Source organism: Somniosus microcephalus, chromosome 11 (genome assembly GCF_052327205.1).
Source record: "Somniosus microcephalus isolate GS21.2 chromosome 11, FLI_Smic_1.0, whole genome shotgun sequence".
Classification (NCBI taxonomy): Eukaryota; Metazoa; Chordata; class Chondrichthyes; order Squaliformes; family Somniosidae; genus Somniosus; species Somniosus microcephalus.
The window spans coordinates 25,585,188-25,606,881 of NC_140997.1; the positions used below are offsets into that span (position 1 = coordinate 25,585,188).

Sequence of the window (21,694 nt, forward strand, 5' to 3'; positions counted from 1 at the left end):
AATTGTTGAGTATATTCAAGGCTGAGATAGATAGATTTTTGGACTCATGGGGATCGGGTGGGAAAATGGAGTTGAGGTCGAAGATCAGCCATGATCCTATTGAATGGCAGAGCAGGTTCAAGGGGCCATATGGCCTATTCCTGCTCCTAATTCTTATGTAAGGCAACTTTTTTATGGATATACATTAAGGGCAATCCAGGATAAGGAGATTATAGGACATTTTAAGAGCTCTAATAAGTGTAAACTTTGCTGACCCATGTTTAATCTCATATTTAAAAAAATATTTTTCTAACGGCAGCAATTTGCTATTTTTTAATGCTATTTTTCCCTCCACAGGCTGTTATTTTAGAAGGCTTAAGACGCTATGTGAGGAGAGGATCTAGATTCAGAATCAAAAATCAGCTAAATTTACTCTCAAAACTGTCCTTAACTACAAGATCAAAACGTGAAACTGGTATGTGGTCATTTATATAGTGTTGCCAATTCTGGATGGAGGCATTCCTGGAGGTTTGATCATGTGACATTCTAATCACTTGACATCTGACCATGTGATGATTGATCACGTGACACCTGCATTTGTTGTTGTATCTCTCTCCATATCTTCTTGGACTCAGATTCTATGTGAAAGTGCCAACTCTGAAAGCCAATCTGTACTTGGATTTGACACGCCAAAACCGGTCGGTACAGACCGACCTGAACGAAACCGAGGAGTCTTAACAAAGGACAGTGGGCTCGGTGTTTGGGGTACTTCTTACAGGGCACATCATCTTAAACACAGCTCAGCACCAACATTTCTAAAACACTCCCTCATAAAAAAAAAAAAAAAACAATTTTCATGGAATTTTAGAAATTACAAGCTCTCTCCAGTAACCCCATTTCCCCCCCCCCCCACCCCAATCCTTTTATATTCCTCCTTTTGAAATATTTATCCTATTCTCTTTTAAATGATGTTTAGTGTTTACCTCAATAGCCACTGTGGTGAAGCATCCGGTGGTCCAATAGTTGAACCTTCTTTCTCCCTTCATTCTTGGTTCTTCCAGTGTGAATTTTTTGATCTCTGTCCCTCAGCATTTGCCCATCAGTGAAAACAATCTTTGACTGTTTACCCATAGTGCATTCCCCAGGTTTCACGCATCCCTTTACTGGCTGCTCCTCTCATGGCATCACTCCCACTCACCATGTTGCTGCTGCTTTGGGTGATTTGAATTTGGATTTGAGTTCCTTCCCCTACCCATGTTAAAAATGGATGGCATATCAGAGAGAAATGGCATCTTTGACTCATTGCTACCCTTCGTCATCTACCAAGGAAATTGGCTTCTCACATGTATAGCCCCAGGTCAATAGGAAAATCGATGCCTCCGACACATAGGGGGCGATTTTGTTAATGGGCGCACGTTGGAGGCGGGACTGCTGCTTGGTGGGTCTATGTCTCGCCTCCATCGATTTGTGGCCAACCCACGTTATTTTCCATTGATTGACCTTGTTAAGCCCATCCAGCGGGCTTAGCAGGCCAATTAAGGGAAAGCCGGTTGCAGAGAACATCAACGTATGACGTTTCATCTGTCAAAAATTTTTGACAGATGAATGGTCATCGTTTGACAGCTCTGTGAAGCTGTCAAACAGTGACATTCTCTGTAGTTTGATGAGGTCTTGAATTCAAGACCTCATCAAACTACTGTCTTTTACAGAAACGAGATGGTTGTTGCATCTGAGAATGCAACGGCCATCTCTCATCTGCAACACGGAGGTCCGAGACTCTCCACAGAGACACCGACTGAAGCCTGCAGGGAGAAACAAAGGTAAGTACACTTTTACTAACACTTTGCACTTACCTCAGATACTCACCTCTACACTCTTATACCCATCACTTACCTTCACAGCACACTTTTGCACCGACCCCCACAGACCCAGCACTTGCCTCGCTGAGCTGGCGGGTTTTGGAGCCTTAGGGAAACCCGCACTTGTGAGGGCAAAATAGGGATAATCCTATTTTCTACCTGTTAACAGGCAGTTAATTGGCTTTAATCCCTTCCCGCCTCCAAGGAGATGGGACTCGGCGTGGGATGGCTACCCGCCTCCTGGGAAGATCCCTTCTCGCCCCCAAATTCTGCCATTTTCCTGGCAGTCCCGCCTCCATACCCACCTCCCCAGGGCTGGCAAGATCGCCCCCACTGCGTTACATTTTCCTGCTATTGCGCTTGGGCATGTTGGATCACCATAACACAGCACATCAGATGGGCTCCATGGGCATGTGATCGCCCCTGCCCGATTTTCCTCTGTGTGCTGCACCCAGACAATGCAACACGCCCAGGTGCAATAACAGGACAATCTGCCCCGTGGACTAGACAATGAAAGAATTTGGATAGAGCTTCTCCAATGGCTCAGTGGGTCAATGCACCACCTGGCATGTTACTCAGCCTTACAGGGCTAGATGACCTCTGGGGTTAAATTCCCTGCTGATGCTCACAGTCTCAGCTCACACATGAAGAAGAGGCACATGGGAACAATACTAGAAAGCCTTACCACAGCATGACTCACCTTCAGGAGGGAAAACTTAAATGCAACAGATGTACAGCTTTTATAATAGCGTATTAAAATAAATGTTCTTAAACTTACTGACCCATTTAATAATAATTGTATTTATAGGATGTACAATTGGTCAAATCACAGCAGCTAAGACTATTGATGTAATGCTACCTGCACAATACAGAGCAGCAGAATTAGACGCATGTCTGAATAATAGTGTACTGAACGATCACCTATTTCAGCTGGGAAATCTCGCCTTTTCTGAAGAACAGCTTAAAGTTCTCAAAAAGAAATTGAACCAGGTAAAGATGTATGGTGTGAAAATAAGCTTTGCCAGTTTAACCAAGAGACGAATGAGAGATGCACCTAGTGGCCTTTGTATATGTACAATTCATATGTACAATTCAAATGGACAAGTGCTTTCCCTGTCAATGAAGGGGAAGTCACACCAAAGATGATTCTACACAAATCATGAACTTTAAATTTATAGAGTAATTACATTCAAAAGTTTGCTTTACCCTTATGCTTACTTATTTTAATATGTATTATAAATTCCTTCTTTCCTGCCCACCTGCTATTGTGAGAAATACTCTGGCAACATGTTTAGATAGTAAAGCAGTTATTTCTGGTAGAAACAACTGTGGACTGCATAATCAACTCTCATAGCAGCCAAGGGGATAGAATAAGGTAGTTGGGCTTGAGTCTGTGGGACTACATAGGAACAGGAGTAGGTCATTCAGCCCCTTGAGCCTGTTCTGTCAGTCAATTAAATCATGGCTGATCTGTACCTCAACTCCATTTACCCGCCTTTGTTCCATATCCCTTGATATCCTTTACCTAACAAAAACCAAATGATCTCAGTCTTAATACTTTCAATTGGCTCAGCATTCACAGTCTTTTGGGTGGGAGGGAGTTCCAGATTGCCACCCCCTGTTTCCCAGCTTTTCAATATTAACTGAGATAACACAAACACAGGATTAGATTTTTTTTTTAATGGTCTGTCAATTCATGAACATAACTAAAGTCCTATCCTTGTCGGATTTTTTTTTCAGCGGGGAGAGAATATAACATAGAAATTATCCTTTTACAACCCAGCTACTACGTATCAACCTAGCTGGACATCCCAGGGTGATTATGCGATTCGGCATTCCCAGTGGGGAGTAGTGATTAAGAAGCACAGCCCAAGAAATCGTGGGCTGCAAGTTTGTGATTTCCCGACCTGCACTCCCTGTCAGTGTTACTTCCTGATGGGAGCGCCAAATCGCAGAATCACCTCTCCTGCCCTCTCTTTGCTGGTAGTAGTAATCTGAATACTACCAGGTCATCGGGTCCTCATTTCAATATTTTAAGCTGCTGGTTACCAGCAGTCGTCTTCTTAGGCAGTCCCTCGGAACTGAGAATGACTTGCTTCCACATTAAAAATGAGTTCGCAGGTGACTGATGGGTCCAATGCGGGACCTACAGTCTCTGTCACAGGTGCGGCAGACGGTGGTTGAAGGGGCGGGTGGGTAGGGTGCTTGGGTTGACGTGCGCTCCTTGCGCTGCCTGCACTATGTCATATGCAGGTGGATTCCCCTTTCTGCAATGCATGTGAGTTGCTATGAAGGAAGAAGAGTTCACAGAGAGTTGAACCAAGTCTTGAAGCACTAATGTTCCATTTCAAAGATATTATGATCCCTAGATTAGGCTTTTCTGTTAAATATTAGATCAGAGGAAGAGAGATACAGATATGCAGGCTTGATTTTATATATCTTCCAGCACCCAGTTACAGAACAGCACTGGGATCCCTGACAGCAGATCGTTCTAACGGTCCCTTGACCAAGAATGGTGCCTGGACAGACGAGCACAAAAGGGAAGTGGGAAGAAAATATAAATACATTTAAATAGAGAACCTCTTTGAATTATAAAGGAGATATGCCCCCTTAAACAGAGGGCACAAGGCTTTAGGAGTTGGCATCTAGCCAGGTCCTCTGTATAGACTTGAAGGAAGCTCTAGGAGAAATTGTTTTTGTTCCAAGTATTCCCTTTACCCGCCGCCCTTTTTTTATAGAAGAAAATGTGTTCATATTTATTTTGTTGTCAATGTGAAGTAAGGTCTGCCTCTTTGATGGGCAATTTAGTGTCCGTTACAGGGAATGTCCCAGAGTGGCTCCAGCACAAACAGCTGGCTACTCCTGGCTAATCTAGAGCTGCCCAGCACAGAAACCATGCTAAATACTGGGAATTCTCCTGGGCAATGGGCTTCCCAGCAACTCACAGACAGATGTATTCCTTTCCCTGCTGTTTGCAATGAAGCTGGTCCAGGGCATTAGGGGATGCTCCATTTAATTTACATCACCAGATCAGTCTAGTACGATGGGAGACCCTACTTGAGGGTCTCCTTGTGAAAGATAAAACATTGTAATATGGTTGAATTCCAAATTCAGTTTGAGGATGAGAGAGTTGGATCTCAAACCAGCGTACTAAGCTTAAATAAAGGAGACTATGAAGGTATGAGAGTAGAATTGACTAAAGTGGACTGGGAAAACAGATTAAAGTGTAAGACGGTACAAGAGCAGTGGTCTACATTCAAGGAGATATTTCACATCTTTCAAGATAAATATATTCCACTGAGGAAAAAGGGGAGTAAAAAAAAAAGACAGCCATCCGTGGCTTAGTAAAGTAATAAAGGATAGTATTCGACTGAAAACAAGGGCATATAAAGTAGCCAAATCTAGTGGGAGGATACAAGATTGGGAAGCATTTAAAAGCCAGCAAACAATAACTAAAAGATTAATTAAGAAAGGGAAGATAGATTATGAAAGTAAACTAGCAAAAAATATAAAAACAGATAGCAAGAGTTTCTACAGCTATATAAAAAGAAAAAGGGTGGCTAAAGTGAACGTTGGTCCCTTAGAGGATGGGACCGGGAAACTAGTGGTGGGGAACATGGAGATGGCAAAGATGCTGAACAAATATTTTGTATCAGTCTTTACAGTAGAGGACACTAAAAATATCCCAACATTGGACAAACAGGGGGCAATGGGGGGGGGGGGGAAGAGCTAAACACGATTAAAATCACTAAGGAGATGGTACTCAGTAAAATAATGGGACTTAAGGTGGATAAATCCCCCGGACCTGATGGCCTACATCCTAGGGTCTTGAGAGAAGTGGCAGTAGGGATTGTGGATGCATTGGTGATCATTTTCCAGAACTCCCTGGACTCAGGAAAGGTCCCGGCAGATTGGAAAACTGCTAATGTAACACCCTTATTTAAGAAGGGAAGTAGACAAAAAGCTGGAAACTATAGACCAGTTAGCCTAACATCTGTGGTTGGCAAAATGTTGGAGTCCATTATTAAGGAAACAGTAACAGAGCATTTGGATAAACATAATTTAATAGGACAGAGTCAGCATGGTTTTACGAAGGGGAAGTCATGTTTGACAAATTTGCTCAAATTCTTTGAGGACGTAACATACAGGGTGGATAAAGGGGAACCAGTGGATGTAGTGTATTTGGACTTCCAAAAGGCATTTGACAAGGTTCCACACAAAAGATTACTGATCAAGATAAAAAATCACAGGATTGGGGGTAATATACTGGCATGGGTGGAAGATAGGCTATCTAACAGAAAACAAAGAGTTGGAATAAATGGTTCGTTCTCGGGCTGGCAATCAGTAACTAGTGGTGTTCCGCAGGGGTCAGTGCTGGGACCCCAACTCTTTACAATCTATATTAACGATTTGGAGGAAGGGACCGAGTGCAACATATCCAAGTTTGCCGACAATACAAAGATGGGAGGGTAAGCAGTGAGTGAGGAGGACATAAAAAACCTGCAAAAGGACATAGACAGGCTAAGTGAGTGGGCAGAGATTTGGCAGATGCAATATAATGTTGGAAAGTGTGAGGTTATGCACTTTGGCAGAAAAAATCAAAGAGCAAGTTATTATCTAAATGGAGAGAAACTGCAAAGTGCTACAGTACAAAGGGATCTGGGGGTCCTGGTGCATGAAACACAAAAAGTTAGTATGCAGGTGCAGCAGGTGATCAGGAAGGCCAATGGAATCTTGGCTTTTATTGCAAGGGGGATGGAGTATAAAAACAGGGAAGTCTTGCTGCAGTTATACAGGGTATTGGTGAGGCCACACCTGGAATACTGCGTGCAGTTTTGGTTTCCATATTTAAGAAAAGATATACTTGCTCTCGAGACGGTTCAGAGAAGGTTCACTCGGTTGATTCCAGAGATGAGGGGGTTGACGTATGAGGAAAGGTTGAGTAGATTGGGACTCTACTCATTGGAGTTCAGAAGAATGAGAGGCGATCTTATCGAAACATATAAGATTGTGAGGGGGCTTGATCGGGTGGATGCGGTGAGGATGTTTCCACTGATGGGTGAGACTAGAACTAGGGGGCATAATCTTAGAATAAGGGGCTGCCCTTTCAAAACTGAGATGAGGAGAAACTTCTTCACTCAGAGGGTAGTAAATCTATGGAATTTGCTACCCCAGAGAGCTGTGGAAGCTGCAACATTAAATAAATTTAAAATGGAGATAGACAGTTTCCTAGCAGATAAGGGAATTGGGGGTTACGGGGAGAGGGCAGGGAAGTGGACGTGAGTCTAGGTTCGGATCAGCCATGATCCTATTGAATGGCGAAGCAGGCCCGAGGGGCCGTATGGCCTACTCCTGCTCCTATTTCTTATGTTCTTAAATTACAACAAACTGGAAGCAATTTCTGGTAAGTGCAATATTTTCTCCTATGAAACTGCAATTATCCTTCATACTGCCTATCGGAAAGGATCACAAGTTTGGTCCCTTATTTTTTTCCAAATCATGTATAATGATGTGAACAAATATTGTAATTCTGGGTCTTTCTGAAACAGATTTATCCAGATGGACTACCAGAAGAGACGATTCAGTTGCTGGGATACATTGCTGTGGTGTATAATTCTACTGACATCAGCACTTGGAATGTAACCAAACTGGAGACCATTTCAGCTGTACTGCCAAACAGCCAGAGTGATTACACGGTACTGCAACCATAAAGGAAACTTATAACAAAAGAATTAAGTTGAGGAATTGTCTTGGTTCAAAACAAGACTGCCTTGAAACTCAGACAATCTAGACTGGGATCTAAGTTATTTTTGTATGTTTTTGGCATAGTGGTTATGTTACTGGACTAGTAATCCAGAGGCCTAGACTAGTGATCTGGCGACATGAGTTCAAATCCCACCACGGCAGCTGTGGAACTTAAATTCAGTTAATTAAATAAATCTGGAATAATAAGCTAGTATCAATAATGGTGATCATGAAACTAGCGGATTGTCATAAAAAAAAAACCTCTGGTTCACTAATGTCCTTTAGGGAAGAAAATCTGCCGGCCTTACCTGGTCTGGCCTATATGTGACTCCAGACCCACAGCAATGTGGTTGACTCTTAACTGCCCTCTGAAATGGCCTAGCAAGCCACTCAAAGGCAATTATGGATGGGCAATAAATGCTGCCCGAGCCAGCGACACCCACATCCCGTGAACACATTTTTAAAAATGACTATGAGGGGACTCTGGAACGGGTTCACTTGGGTTGATATTGCACTGACATTTCTTTAGCTACACTTTCAACATTTAGCAAACCAAGGGATTACATGTGAAAGCTTTATTAACTTTTTTATTAATATCCCATGATGAAAAACAAGTGTGTTTTAAAGTTTGCTGATGGCTTAGTGACTGAGTCGGGATTTTTACTGCTTCAAAAATCAATCTTTTAATATTAATGCTCTCACCAATGTATTTACAGTCAGGGAAGTGGATAATGTAGATAGCGCTTACAATTCATTATCTCTAAGACCTAAATTCAAATCTAATCCAAACTGTAAAGGTTCTTTGTGAAATTAATTTTGGCATTCTCAGTAGGTGTGGCTATTCAGCTCAAAATTGCTGTTAATTTGACACACATTGGTAATCTCAACTATACAGTTTGCTGATATGAGAAATGGAAATATTCTCTTAATACAGTAGGGGATGCTACTTTGAGATTGGGGCTAAGGCACGTCGATGGAGTCTTAATTCTGCAACTGATCAATGTCATAACTGATGTGGTAATGATAACACGGTGTCAAAAATGGAGTATTCTCCAGCACAGACATCCCCAAACTTAATAACAAACAAAACACTACCAAAAAATGTAAAAGATGGAAGTTGCTGAAGTTCGTGGAATCTGAATGTCACCTTGATGCAAGGTGAAAGCTGGCTTATTGCAGCTGCAGCCATTCTCTTAACATTCTGTTCTTCTAACATTCAGAGGAAAGCCATCATTTCAAGATACACGAATGCATCTGGAGTATTAAATGCAGCTGTATTGAACATTATTGGTGGTAGGGTGTTGTGTGGTCTTGATGAAAACCAACTACAGACCATCAATCCCACTAGTATCAGGTGAGTGTTCCTTCTTTGAAGAAAAAAAATGTAATCACCAGAATGCTGAGAGCCAAATACCTGCACATTGCATGTGTACGTCACAGCTCAGACTTCACACATCAAAATATTTAAAGTATAAAAGAAGATAAAAGCAGTCATTTTACACTTTTTTAAACCTGGAACTGGAAATTTACAAGCACCACCCATCTGCAAACTTCACTCAGCAACAAAAACAAACCTCGAATTAACCTCGGAATCTTCTATTTACTGCAATTAGACTTTGTGGCCTTATAGGGACTGATCTATTTAAACACAGCTGTACCATAGCCGCAGAATAATACAATGTGCATAATAGATTAGTATAAGCAAGCCTCAGATGCAGTCGTATATAAATAGCATTATTCAATTAACAGGTTCAGCAACTTAATAGATGCATCTGTCTGTAATACATGAAAAAAGAACTGACTGCACGCACTTCTGTTATAAACTGCCAAGTCCACATTTATAATGGAAACTACCCATTACCATCTCCTTTTGCTTTGTGCTATCATCCCTTTTGTCATTTAATCTCTCCTGCCTTCCACCCTATCACAGACCTCTTTTGTTCTTTCCTCCCTGCCCCCTTTCCCTGCCTCTGCACTTGCTTAAAATCTGTTGCATCGCAAACTTTTTCCAGTTCTGACGAAAGCTCATCAACCTGAAACGTTAACTTTGTTTCTCTCTCCACAGATACTGCCTGACCTGCTGAGTATTTTCTGTTTTTACTACCTCTGTAGAGTTGTCTTACTGTAATTACACCCTCCCGCCACTGGTGGTGCTGTACCACATGATTCTTGCTCCTCAGCCTGCAGTGCAGTGAATCTCCTTTGCTCCAACCAACAGCCAACTCTACTCTGCTTCCCAAATTGTCATGTTTTTTTCTATTTAACAAATAATAGTAGAAGATCAAAGTAATATATAAAAATAAGGACAGACTATGCAACTTTAAAATAGGGACTAAATTAGGTCTGAGTGCCTTGGTCCAATTAATACTGTTTAAAGAGAATTTTATTTTTGTCGATCATTGCTTTTGTTTGCAGATGTTCAGTTAAAACAAATCTCTCCTGACCATTTTTGAGGCGTAATGATTTTTTCATATATAAAAGCTTGATGAACTTTGAACATTTTATGGGAAAGTTTTTGTTTCTTTATGAAAAGTTATGTTAAGTCAAAGACTGAATAATTCTGCAAACTTGCTAATATTGTACTTGTGGGGCATTCCAGGCGTCCATATTGGAAACTTACACACCTCCAGCCCGTGATTTTATATCCCGTAATTTTAACGGACAGAAAATTTTTGCTTAAATACTTGACAACAAGACCATAAAGATAGGAACCAGTTGATGATGACAAAGTGATGGTGGGGGTAAATGATGTGTGGGAACACGGTGGGTGGGGGGAACGCGGATGGCTTGAAAGGGACCAACGGCAGTTTGGGTCTCATTTTCCTGGCCACCCCTCCCCCACAAGAGTGTTAGACCCTGCTGCCTCCAGTAGTGCCAGATTGCAACAACCCCCAATGCTCCAAAACCACCTGCCAAGTCCTGCTGGACCTCAGGATCTCACTCCTCAGGCTTCTTCCATGCCCCACCCACTCTTGGATCCCATGACCCCAGTCCTCACAAACCTCTAATTCACATTCCCTCATCCCATAACTAATACTTTCAGACCTTGCACTCCCTCCCCAATGCCCCTTGTTCTCAGAATCCTTCTCCTGGTTATCCAAGATCTTAAGCCAGTGTTAATACAGTCTCCCTCGCCAGTGTTCCTGGAAACCTGAGAGTTCCCTCTCAGTGCTTCTAGGCCTTGGGTGCCCATTTCAAGATACTAATACCCCCAGTGCTGATAATACTACTTTGAATGATACCCATGTTCTTATAAAACCTCCAACATTGAATAATGCTTTGAGAGATTCACTAGTAGAATATAATACTGCACTAGTAGAATATAATACTGCACTAGTAGAATATAATACTGCACTAGTAGAATATAATACTGCACTTGTAGAATATAATACTGCATGAGTAACGTAACATAACTCACTGACTATTGTAACCGTTTTCCTACAGCAATGCAAACCCATTGGATATTTCCTCATGCTCTCAATCAAAGAAAAACTTAATTTACAACAAAGTAAAAAGCACAGTCGAGAAGCAAAATAGTGATTTAGTCACCTACTATAACCAGATGAGGACATACCTTGGTAAGCAATACTGAGACTGGTAAACCACAATAGAGAAATTGTTCTGAATTCTGGACTTGTTTTCGGCACTAAATTATACAAACTGATCGCCTGCAGGGGCCGATTTTTTTTTAAATTGGAGAATGCCTGTTTTTTTTCCCCACAATTGGCACAAGCTAACAAAATCTGTGAACATGTATTTTTGAAATGTGCAATTAGTCAGAATATGACTATGGAGTAAAAGAGACATTCTGCCATTTTTTATTAAGAAACTATCTCTCTCACCCAATGCTTATCTAATTGCACAGGTGTAATTATTGTAGTGAAATAAAGAATAATAATTACTTGAGGCTGACTAAGACCCTGATTTAACCGAGACGCTCTAAAGACATAAACACTGAGAATGAAACTCAAGCACTTGAACATGAGATTGAACTACTGCTTCCAAATCACTTATAGGCAACTGCTTTTTCAGTTTTGCATGTGAGCTTATTTGAACTTCAGATTGATTTCTTTTTAATACTAGGCAGCAACTGCCAGTACAAGTGCCAGTGTACTTTGTGTCAGCGTGAGAAGAGAATCACACTAAAGAATGAGTGATTATCACATCATTAATAAAGCTTATTGCGTACCAGGAAATTCTGTACATTTTAATTATGTAATTGCACAGGAGGTACGGTGCAGTTCCTTTTTAACAAGTTCTTTTCATTTTCCTGAAGGTGGTGCAACAACTGCTCATATACAGACTCTTGCTATCAAGGATATCAGCATGGACCCCAGTGTATTCCTGGCACTGGATCCTGAAGCAGTAAAAGTATGGAGAAACAAAACATTTATGAATAAGATTAGACTCATTGCAAACTCATTAAACATGAGCACCTTTGGGTTTACAATCACTAATCTATAATAAGTGATGATAGCATTTCTCAAGATATTTTTGTTTTCTTTGATGGAAAATTGTACCTTTTTTTTAAAGAATTCTTGATTCTGGTTTTAGAGCAGAAAAATGACAGTGATGTTCAGTTAAGATGCTGAGCCATGCACACTGGGAAATTCCCTGATTCAATTTCTGGTATGTGCTGAGTTAGCTGATCTCAGCTGGGGCAGCAGTTGGGATGTTACAATTGGCTTCAATGTGCTGGGATAAGAAACTGGAGAGGCCACTCCAGATTACTTGCAGTGACCACTCCTGGAATGGGTGTGTTAGTGAGCATGTGCGTGTGTGCCAGCACCATCACAGGATGAGGACAGGATTGAGCTTGTTCTTCCACAGTTAAATATCCTGATAATACTCTCTAAGCTCATCTGTGAAGAATGGTTGTTTGGTTGAGGTTATGGAGGGTTGCAACCTCTGGATTGCACACCAAGAGCTAGCAGCTTTATAAAAAAGGAGGGGTGGGATTGACAAAAATTATGATCACCTAAAGCAGTATCTTCATTAGTTTAATCATGCCATTACTAATTATTCCATATTGTAGCATGTGTAAAAATTATTCGTTAGATTGAAATTCGAACTTAAGTTTTAATAAATTGACTGCAGTTACACGTGAAGGGTTACTTCATTGGCTGTGAAGCACAATGGGACATCATGAGATCGTGAAAGGCACTAGATAAATATAAGTCTTTCCTTTTTTCTTTCTTTTACTTTTAATTTTAATTCTTCCTCTCATGTTTTAGTTATTTTTCAGTACTTTAACTTTATGCAGCATTAATATGACAAGTGGTGGGGTACAAAAATGACCTGTTTCCTTCAAGTAATGGACAATTCTTTCTGTTTCAGGTACTCAGTCCAGATGCATTGAAAAATTTGCTCGGAATTAATCTTCAGACCATTAAAGAGGCTGAAGATTCCACATTAGTTCAAGCTTGGATTTCACGACATACAAGATATGAAGTGAGGAGCCTGAGAATTGGACTGACAGGAGGGAATCCAGACCCAATACCTCCTGGCATAATTAATATCCAAGGTAAGTGGTGTCCATTACAAGTTACTTCTAATGACCATTAGAGATGACAAAATGACAATGGTGCATTTTGAGACTTTCAAAAGCAATTGAGTAATTGAACAGTTTAAAAATTACTATCTTTTTCTGTTTTTAGAAATAGATTCGTCGTCATCTTCTATCAACAAGAACTGTCTCCTATGTACAATCCAATCTTTGTCTATCAGCGCAATAGTCATTATAATACAAAGGTGGCTATAATAGGAATAGAGAGTTATTCTATTTAACAGTATGTGTAAAACTAATGTCAGTGAGGAATTCAGTGACGTCTGTGTACAAATGCATATTGCATTCAGCATATGTAAACACAGTCTGAGCATACCAAGCACAGACACTTACTGTATGGTTCAAATTGTGTATCTAATATTTTAACTTACAAATAAATTCTATCTATTATAAACTCAGCTCTGCATTCTAGAAGGTGGATAATTGGGACCCTATTATTGGTAGATAAGATTGCCAGAATATGACTTTGAATCGAGCCAAGAGAATCATACCAAAGGACATAAATTTAAAATAGTACAAACAGATATAAGGAAGAACCTCTTTACTCAGAGTCATAGTCATAACGGCACAGAAGGAGGCCATTCGACCCATCGAGTCCATGCTGGCTCTCTGTGGAGCAATCCAGTGTTAAATGTTTTGGAATAATATGTCGTTTAGGCTAGTAAAAACAAAAACATTAGTGAGGTTCAAAATATTAGCTGAATCTTATAAAGGCTACTAGAGAAATGAACTGCAGTGGGTCGAATGTCATTTTCTTGTTCTTGGTTTTTCTTATGCTCTTATATGCTCTTATAATATTTTAATATGAAAGATTCTTAATATAGATTGAAAGACAAATATATAAAGATATTAATATATTTTTCAGTAAATAATAAGTAAACAATTTATATGTGGCTGGTGAATTAAGTATTTCTTGATCTGGATGGGTGTAATTACTATTTTTGGCAGCAATGGAAAATATATGTGTCAATTCTTATTTTAGTGATTAAATGGTAACTAGGTAATTCAGTACAACCGTATAAAATTTGCATGTTTTTTACTAAAATAAAATGAAAAAATTTGAATTCCAGACTTGAACTTGTCTTCTGTTTTCTTTGAAATATGTATGTAAATGAGTGTCTGGTTGAAAGCTTGCTGCCATGATACAATATGCACCTTAGTTGTTGCCTACATAACAGTTACAACATCACAGAAAAATATCTAAAATGCTTTGAGACATTTCAGAGACAAAATACAGTTGCTACAGATTTTAGTTAGTTTGTCTGTGTCTGGTTCAAGAGCGAGGCTAAGGCATTCAATTTCAATACAAACCCCTTGTGGGATTTGTTCACATATATGCATGTTTGGCAGGTTTTTTTTGAACTGAACAGACAGTTATTTAAATCTGCTTGGTCACAGTCACTATTTTTAAAGGTATTTTGTCAACTTGTCTTGTTCAAATCAGAGAGTGTTTGAAGCCTTTGATGAGAGATAAGCCAGACATCTTTAATAGACAGAAAAAGAGTGGCCACACTCAGAGGGGACCTGACAGGCAAGTGATCAGGAAGATCTTTTGTTATAGTTAAATTTCTCTCAGCCTACTGTAAATAGGGGTGATAGCCCTTCCTACCGCCCCCCCCCCGCCTCACCAAGAAGAAAAGAATTCCAAACGGAGCACAAAGTATTATCATAGCCCAGAAATTGAAAGAGCCCAAACCACTGAAACACCAAAGGAAATATTTATAAAATAACAACTAAAGGACAAAGGTTCCTTTCTTGCTTCACAATCTCCCCCATCCATTCTGGAGAATGGTAACGTTAATCGTTCAGTTACTGAGCACTCACACTAGATGGCAGTCTAAGACTGGCTGGTCTTCTGTGTTTTAAAGTATATGTTAGGATCAGGGTTAAGAATGTAGGAACAGGAGGAGGCCATTCAGCCCCTCAAGCCTGTTCTGCCATTCAATTAGATCATTCCTGATCTGTACCTCAACTCCATTTACCTGCACACACCCATCCTTTTCTGGCTGTAAAAAGCAAGAGACACAGACCACACTCAGGTTTTTAAAAAAGAATGCTGTGAGGCAGTCGGGTAGCAATGGTTGCAAGACGTTTAGAATGCAGGAAAGTGTAGTTAGAAATCAAGTCAAGCTAGATAATCCAGTTTAACAATTCATATCATCTCGTTTCACCAAGTGTTAACTTGGTCTGCTTTCGAACAAATTAAAGTGCATATGCAAAAGACACGACTATCCAGTTCAGGTCACGGGGGTACTATTGTTACACCCCCAGGTTATGTACTGTGCAAGTAGATGTAGGGCAGTGTGAACCAAGCCCTATACAGCACTTAGGGGAGCGACTGACGCCACAGACCCAAATTTGTAACAAATATATTTTACTATTCATAGAAAGAATTAAAAATACTTGTTTAAAAGAACAGTATATACTCAGCATATTAGTCTAAAATAGTCATTTGTCATATGTAAATCATTTTTAGGAATGAAAATCTTGTAAATACTACCTTTGGCTGCATTGCAGTGATATTAGCTTATGATAGTGAAAATGTGCACATTCCTGGAAAAGGGAATGAATACTCATAAAAATTAGCTCTTAACTTCTTGTCCTCATTAAATATTTTCTTATTCCTGTTCTGAAAAACTCCATTAAGAAGCTTTGAATAGCTGAGAAAACACCCATTCTGAGCAGTGCCCACGATATGTTCTATAAACATACGCAGGGAAAATTAACATATTAATTAAAGATAGGGCCCTCAAACAGCTTTGTGTAGCAGCTAAATGCTGAAATGTGTTTTTCATGGGGAAAAAATTGAATACTCGCCCCCCCAAAGCATTGGTAATATACCCCGAATTCCATGTATTAAAAATAAAATTGTATTTATTCAGTCACTACAAACCAGTGGGCATGGCTATAGATGCAACATAGGGTCCATCATAGAGTCCTTGGGAACCCCCAGGGACACAGAGTTCGGGTTCGAATTTCCAAGCCCCGTGGAGGCGGGAGTGGGGGGAAAATTGCAGAATCGGGGGCCACGAACCCTTCCCGCCTCCATGCCAGTTTCCCAGGAGGCAGGTACCCGACCTGTGCTGGGAGCCGCCTCCCTGAGGCAGGAACGGGCTTAGTGCCAATTAACTGCCTATCAACGGGTAGTTAACAGGCAGCTTTTGGCCTAATCCCTATTTTTAGCCCTGAAGTGTGGGCTGCCTGACGGCTCCAAACCACGCCAAGTTAGCGAGGCGGACCGTCAGGCTGAAGGGCTTGGAGGGTTTGAGATGTCCGGTGTTCAGGTGAGTGATGAGTGCAGAGGTAAGTGTGTTTGATGTGTGTAAAGTGTTTAAATAAGTTTTACTTACTTTTACTTACTAATGCAGGCTTCCTTCCTTCAGGTCTCGGGAGTCCCTCATCTCACCGGCACAGAAAGCAGAATGGCCGCGAGCTGTCAAAAGTTGCAGCATTCTGCTTTCTGTTCTGGAGAGATTTCTAACTGAGCCTGTGAGAAGGACTCAAGTTAGAAGTCAGATTGTCAGTGTTTGACAGCTTCACAGAGCTGTCAAACGCTGATATTTCATCGGTCAAAAGCTCTTGACAGATGAAATGTCAATCCCTGACGTCACCTGTAACCGGGTGTCCCTTAATTGGCCTGCTGAGCCCGCTGGGTGGGCTCAACAAAGTCAATCAAGGGAAAATCGCGTGGGTTGGCCACAAATCGATGGAGGCAGGACTACAACCCAAAAAGTGGGAGTCCCGCCTCCATCACGTCCCCATTGACAAAATCCAGCCCTTCATGTCTAATTCCCCATTTTAAAGGTAACTTTCTGTTTTCAGCTAGTTTGGCCCATCATGTCTGGTAGAGGTCTTTAAAATTATGAATGGGTTGGATAAGGTAGATGTGGAGAGAATGTTTCCACTTGTAGGAGTATCCAAAACTAGGGGCCATAAATACAAGGTAATTACTAATAAATCCAATAGGGAAATAGTGAGAAATTTCTTTACTCAGAGTGGTTAGAATGTAGAACTCGCTACCACAGGAAAAATTGAGACAAATAGCTTAGATGATTTCAAAAGGAAACTAGTCGAGTACATGAGAGAAAAGGAAATAGAAAGATCTGCTGAAAAGCTGAGATGAGGTAGATGGAATGGGAGGAGACTCTTGTGGAGTATAAACACCAGCAGAGACTAGTTGGGCCGAATGGCCTGTTTCTGTGCTGTATTCTATGTAATCTATGAAATTCAATGTAATACTCCAGCTGAGGCCTAACCAGTGTTTTATAAAGGTTTGGCATAACTTCCTTGCTTTTGTACTCTATGCTTCTATTAATAAAGCCAAGGATCCAATCTGCTTTTTTAGCAGACCTCTCACCTTCAAAGACTTGTAGACATACACCACCAAGTTTACCATTTAGTTTATATTGCCTCTCAATCTTCCTGCCAAAATGTATCACTTCACACTTTGTGTTAAATTTCATCTGCCTATGTCCTCCTGATGTCTGTTACTACCCTCCACATTGTTTACTACATTTCTGCATTTCGTGTCATCTGCAAACATTGGACTGGGTTTTCTCAATGGAGACGAGTTGGAGGCGGGACTGCTGCTTTTCGGGTCAATGTCCCACCTCCACCATCACCAGAGGGATTTTCCCCTGATTGACCTTGTTAAGCCCGCCCTGCGGGCTCAGCAGGCCAGTTAGGGGGGAAGTCACTGACAGAGCACGTCAACGTCTGACGTGCTATCTGTCAAGATTTCTTGAAAGAAGAAATGTCAGCGTTTGACAGCTCTGTGAAGCTGTCAAACACTGACATTCTCTGTAGTTTGATGAGTCCTTGTGTTCAGGACTCATCAAACCTTTCAACTTTGTAGATTTCAGATGACTGTTGGGTCGGAGGATCCAACAGCCAGTCTGTGAAATCGACAATGAGGATGTCGGGTCTCCCGATCCAGGATGGATGAAGGCTGTAGGCAGAAAACAAGGTAAGTGAATATTTTTTAACACTTAGCACTCACCTTCCATACTTACCACTCAACACTTGCACCCATCACTCACCTCTACATCTTACTTTCAGATGCCTCCGACCCCCGCAGTCCTCCTTCACATGTCCTCCAACCCGACGGGGTTCTCCGAGGTCGGAAGCCTTCACCTGAGAAGGTAAAATGGCACTAATCCTTTATTCTGCCTGTTAATCACCTGTTAACAAGCAGTTAAAAGGATTAAATCCCTTTCCCGCCTCTAGGAGACGGGACCCGAAGCAGCACATCTTCCTGCTCCTGTAAAAGGGCACGGAGGCAGGATGGGGGTGGGTTTGCCATCCGCCCCCACTTTCTGCTACTTTACCGGCTGTCCCGCCTCCATGCCTGCCTCCTCGGGGCTGAGAAAATCCAGCCCATTGAATTTATACCCTGTATAAATCCAAAGATGTGCGGGTTAGGTTGATTGACCATGATAAAAATTGACCCTTAGTGTTAGGGGGGATTAAATACATGGGGTTACGGGGATAGGGCTTGGGTGGGATGGCTGTCAGTGTAGGGACCGGGTGCTAGGGTTTGGATGATCAGCCATGATCTCGTTGAATGGCGGAGCAGGCTCGAAGGGCCGAATGGCCTACTCCTATCTTCTATGTTTCTATGTATACCCAAGCCCAGGTCATTAATATATATCAAAAAGAACAGTGGTCCTAATACCGACCCCAGGGGAAAACCATTGTATACTTACTTCCAATCTGGAAAAACAACCATTCACCAACACTCTTGTTTTCTATCCCTTAGCCAATTTTGTATCCACGCTGCCACTGTCCCTTTAATCCCTTGGGCTTTAATTTTGTTAAATCTATAATGTGATACTTAAATGCCTTTTGAAAGACCATATACTCAACATCATCAAAGAACTCAATCAAGTTAGTCAAACATAATTTTCCTTTAACAAATCCATGCTGACTTTCATTTTTTTTAACTTTTCCAAGTGCTAATTAATTTTGTCCTGGATTATACCACGGTGGTAGGCCAGATCACCAACAACAATGAGTCAGCCTACAGGGAGGAGGTCCAGCATCTCGTGAAGTGGTGCGCCGATAACAACCTGGCCCTTAACATCAAGAAAACCAAGGAAATCATTGTGGACTTCAGGAAGTCTAAAGGCGGAAGTCACACCCCCATCCACATCCATGGGGCTGTGGTGGAAAGGGTGGACAGCTTTAAGTTCCTCGGAGTCCACATCACGGAAGACCTCTCCTGGTCCCTCAATACCTCCTCTTTGGTGAAGAAGGCCCAGCAGCGCCTATATTTCCTAAGGAGGCTGAAGGGATGTAACCTGTCACCCCTGGTCCTCTCTAACTTTTACCGCTGCACAATAGAGAGCTGATATACCTATCAATTCATCCAATGAAAAGCGACGAGTTAAGAAAGTAACTATAGGTTTTTATTGGCTAAATAACAGAGCCCACCCTCGTGGGTGATCGGATCCAACAAGGAGGAATACCAGCCAGTCGACCACCTTTATACCTGGGCAAGTAGGTGGAGCCATGGGCGGAGTCAGCAGTGGTCAGCCCAGGTATAACAGCGTGACAAGAGGCGACCTCGTGTAGTGATACAACAGTGTAAACAGTGATAACCATAGTGTAACGATATAACAATGATAACCATAGTGTAACGATAGTGAACGATAAAAGTGGTTTACCACATTCACCCCTTGTTTAGATTTGAGTCCGGCGGGGTGAAGTGTACTACCAGTTCGGGTATGTCAGTCTGTCCGGAGGCCTCGTAAGTCTTTCTGATCGGCGCAGCAGCGGCGGCGGTGTTGCAGTCTCCGGTGTTAATGCTGGTGTCTGCGTGGTTGACGAAGGCTCGTGGGGTTCCGGCATGCCGTCTACCTGGGCTGGATTTGGGGGGGTGGTGGGGGGTAACGGTGGTGTCTCAGGGGTGCCCGAGGGTGCAAGGTCTCGTAAGGAGACTGTGTCCTCCCGCCCGTCTGGGTATGCCACGTAGGCGTACTGGGGGTTGGCGTGCAGGAGGACCACCCTCTCGACCAGGGGGTCCGTTTTATGGGCCCTCGCATGCTTTTGCGGTAAGACGGGCCCCGGAGAAGTCAGCCAAGTTGGCAGCGTGGTTCCCGTAGTCGATTTCCTGGGGAAAACAAACATTCGTTCATGGGGGGTGGCGTTAATGGCAGTGCAAAGCAGTGACCGGATGGAATGCAGCGCTGCCGGGAGGACTTCCTGCCAGCGAGAGGTTGGGAGGCCCTTAGACTTTAAGGCTAAGAGAACGGCCTTCCAGACAGTCGCGTTCTCTCTTTCCACCTGGCCGTTCCCTCGGGGGTTGTAGCTGGTGGTCCTGCTTGCAGCGATACCTCTCGCTAGTAGGAACTGGCGAAGTTCCTCGCTCATGAAGGAGGAGCCCTGGTCGCTATGTATATAGTTCGGGAACCCGAACAAGGCGAAGAGGTCGTTCAGGCATTTGATGACCGTGGTGCTGGTCATGTCTGGGCAGGGGAAGGCAAAGGGGAAACGGGAGTACTCATCAATGATGTTGAGGAAGTACACATTACGGTCAGAGGACGGGAGGGGCCCCTTAAAATCGATGCTCAAGCGCTCGAAGGGGCGGGTGGCCTTGATCAGGCTTGCTCTGTCCGGCCTAAAGAAATGCGGTTTGCATTCGGCACAGGTTTGGCAGTTCCTGGTCATGGTCCTGACCTCCTCGATGGAGTATGGCAGGTTGCGGGCCTTAATGAAGTGGTAAAGTCTGGTGACCCCGGGGTGGCAGAGGTCGTTGTGGAGGGTCTGCAGTCTATCAGTTTGCACGTTGGCGCATGTACTCCGTGATAGAGCATCTGGGGGTTCGTTCAGTTTACCAGGCCGGTGCAAGATATCATAATCATAGGTGGAGAGCTCGATTCTCCACCTCAAGATCTTGTCGTTCTTGATTTTGCCCCTCAGCTTGTTATTAAACATAAAAGCGACCGAACGCTGGTCGGTGAGGAGGGTAAATCGTTTGCCTGCCAGGTAATGCCTCCAGCGTCGTACAGCCTCCATGATCGCCTGGGCCTCCTTCTCGACCGAAGAGTGTCGGATCTCAGGGCCCTGGAGGGTCCTTGAGAAGAAGGCCACCGGTCTCCCCTCCTGGTTGAGGGTTGCGGCTAGGGCGAAGTCGGATGCATCGCTCTCCACTTGGAAAGGGATAGACTCATCCACCGCGTGCATTGTGGCCTTAGCAATGTCTCCCTTAATGAGGGAGAAGGCTGCGCACGCTTCTGCCGTCAGGGGGAAGGAGGTGGACTTCATGAGGGGTCTGGCTTTGTCCGCATAATTTGGCACCCATTGGGCATAGTAGGCGAAGAGCCCCAGGGTTCTCTTCAGCGCCTTTGGACAGTGGGGGAGGGGAAGCTCCATGAGGGGGTGCATTCTTTCGGGGTCGGGGCCGATGACTCCGTTCTCTACTACGCAGCCGAGGATGGCAAGGCGCGAGGTGTTAAACACACATTTCTCCTTATTGTAGGTGAGGTTCAGCCGTTGGGCCGTACGGAGGAATCTTTCCAGATTAACATCGTGGTCCTGCCGGTCG

General features: G+C 42.7%; 1 protein-coding gene across 1 annotated transcript in view; it reads left to right on the forward strand.

The window, feature by feature from the left end:
* The window catches only part of LOC147110403 (mesothelin-like), a 59,932-nt gene extending 45,711 nt beyond the window's left edge, over nt 1-14,221 (forward strand). Inside the window, exons 17-24 of the mRNA XM_086002230.1 lie at nt 337-454; nt 2,647-2,828; nt 7,388-7,534; nt 8,804-8,937; nt 11,028-11,161; nt 11,860-11,954; nt 12,921-13,107; nt 13,241-14,221. Of these exons, the coding sequence (XP_085858356.1) occupies nt 337-454; nt 2,647-2,828; nt 7,388-7,534; nt 8,804-8,937; nt 11,028-11,161; nt 11,860-11,954; nt 12,921-13,107; nt 13,241-13,344 (1,101 nt within the window). The 3' untranslated portion in view covers nt 13,345-14,221. The remainder of the gene's footprint in view (nt 1-336; nt 455-2,646; nt 2,829-7,387; nt 7,535-8,803; nt 8,938-11,027; nt 11,162-11,859; nt 11,955-12,920; nt 13,108-13,240) is intronic.
* Nucleotides 14,222-21,694: the final 7,473 nt, after the last annotated feature.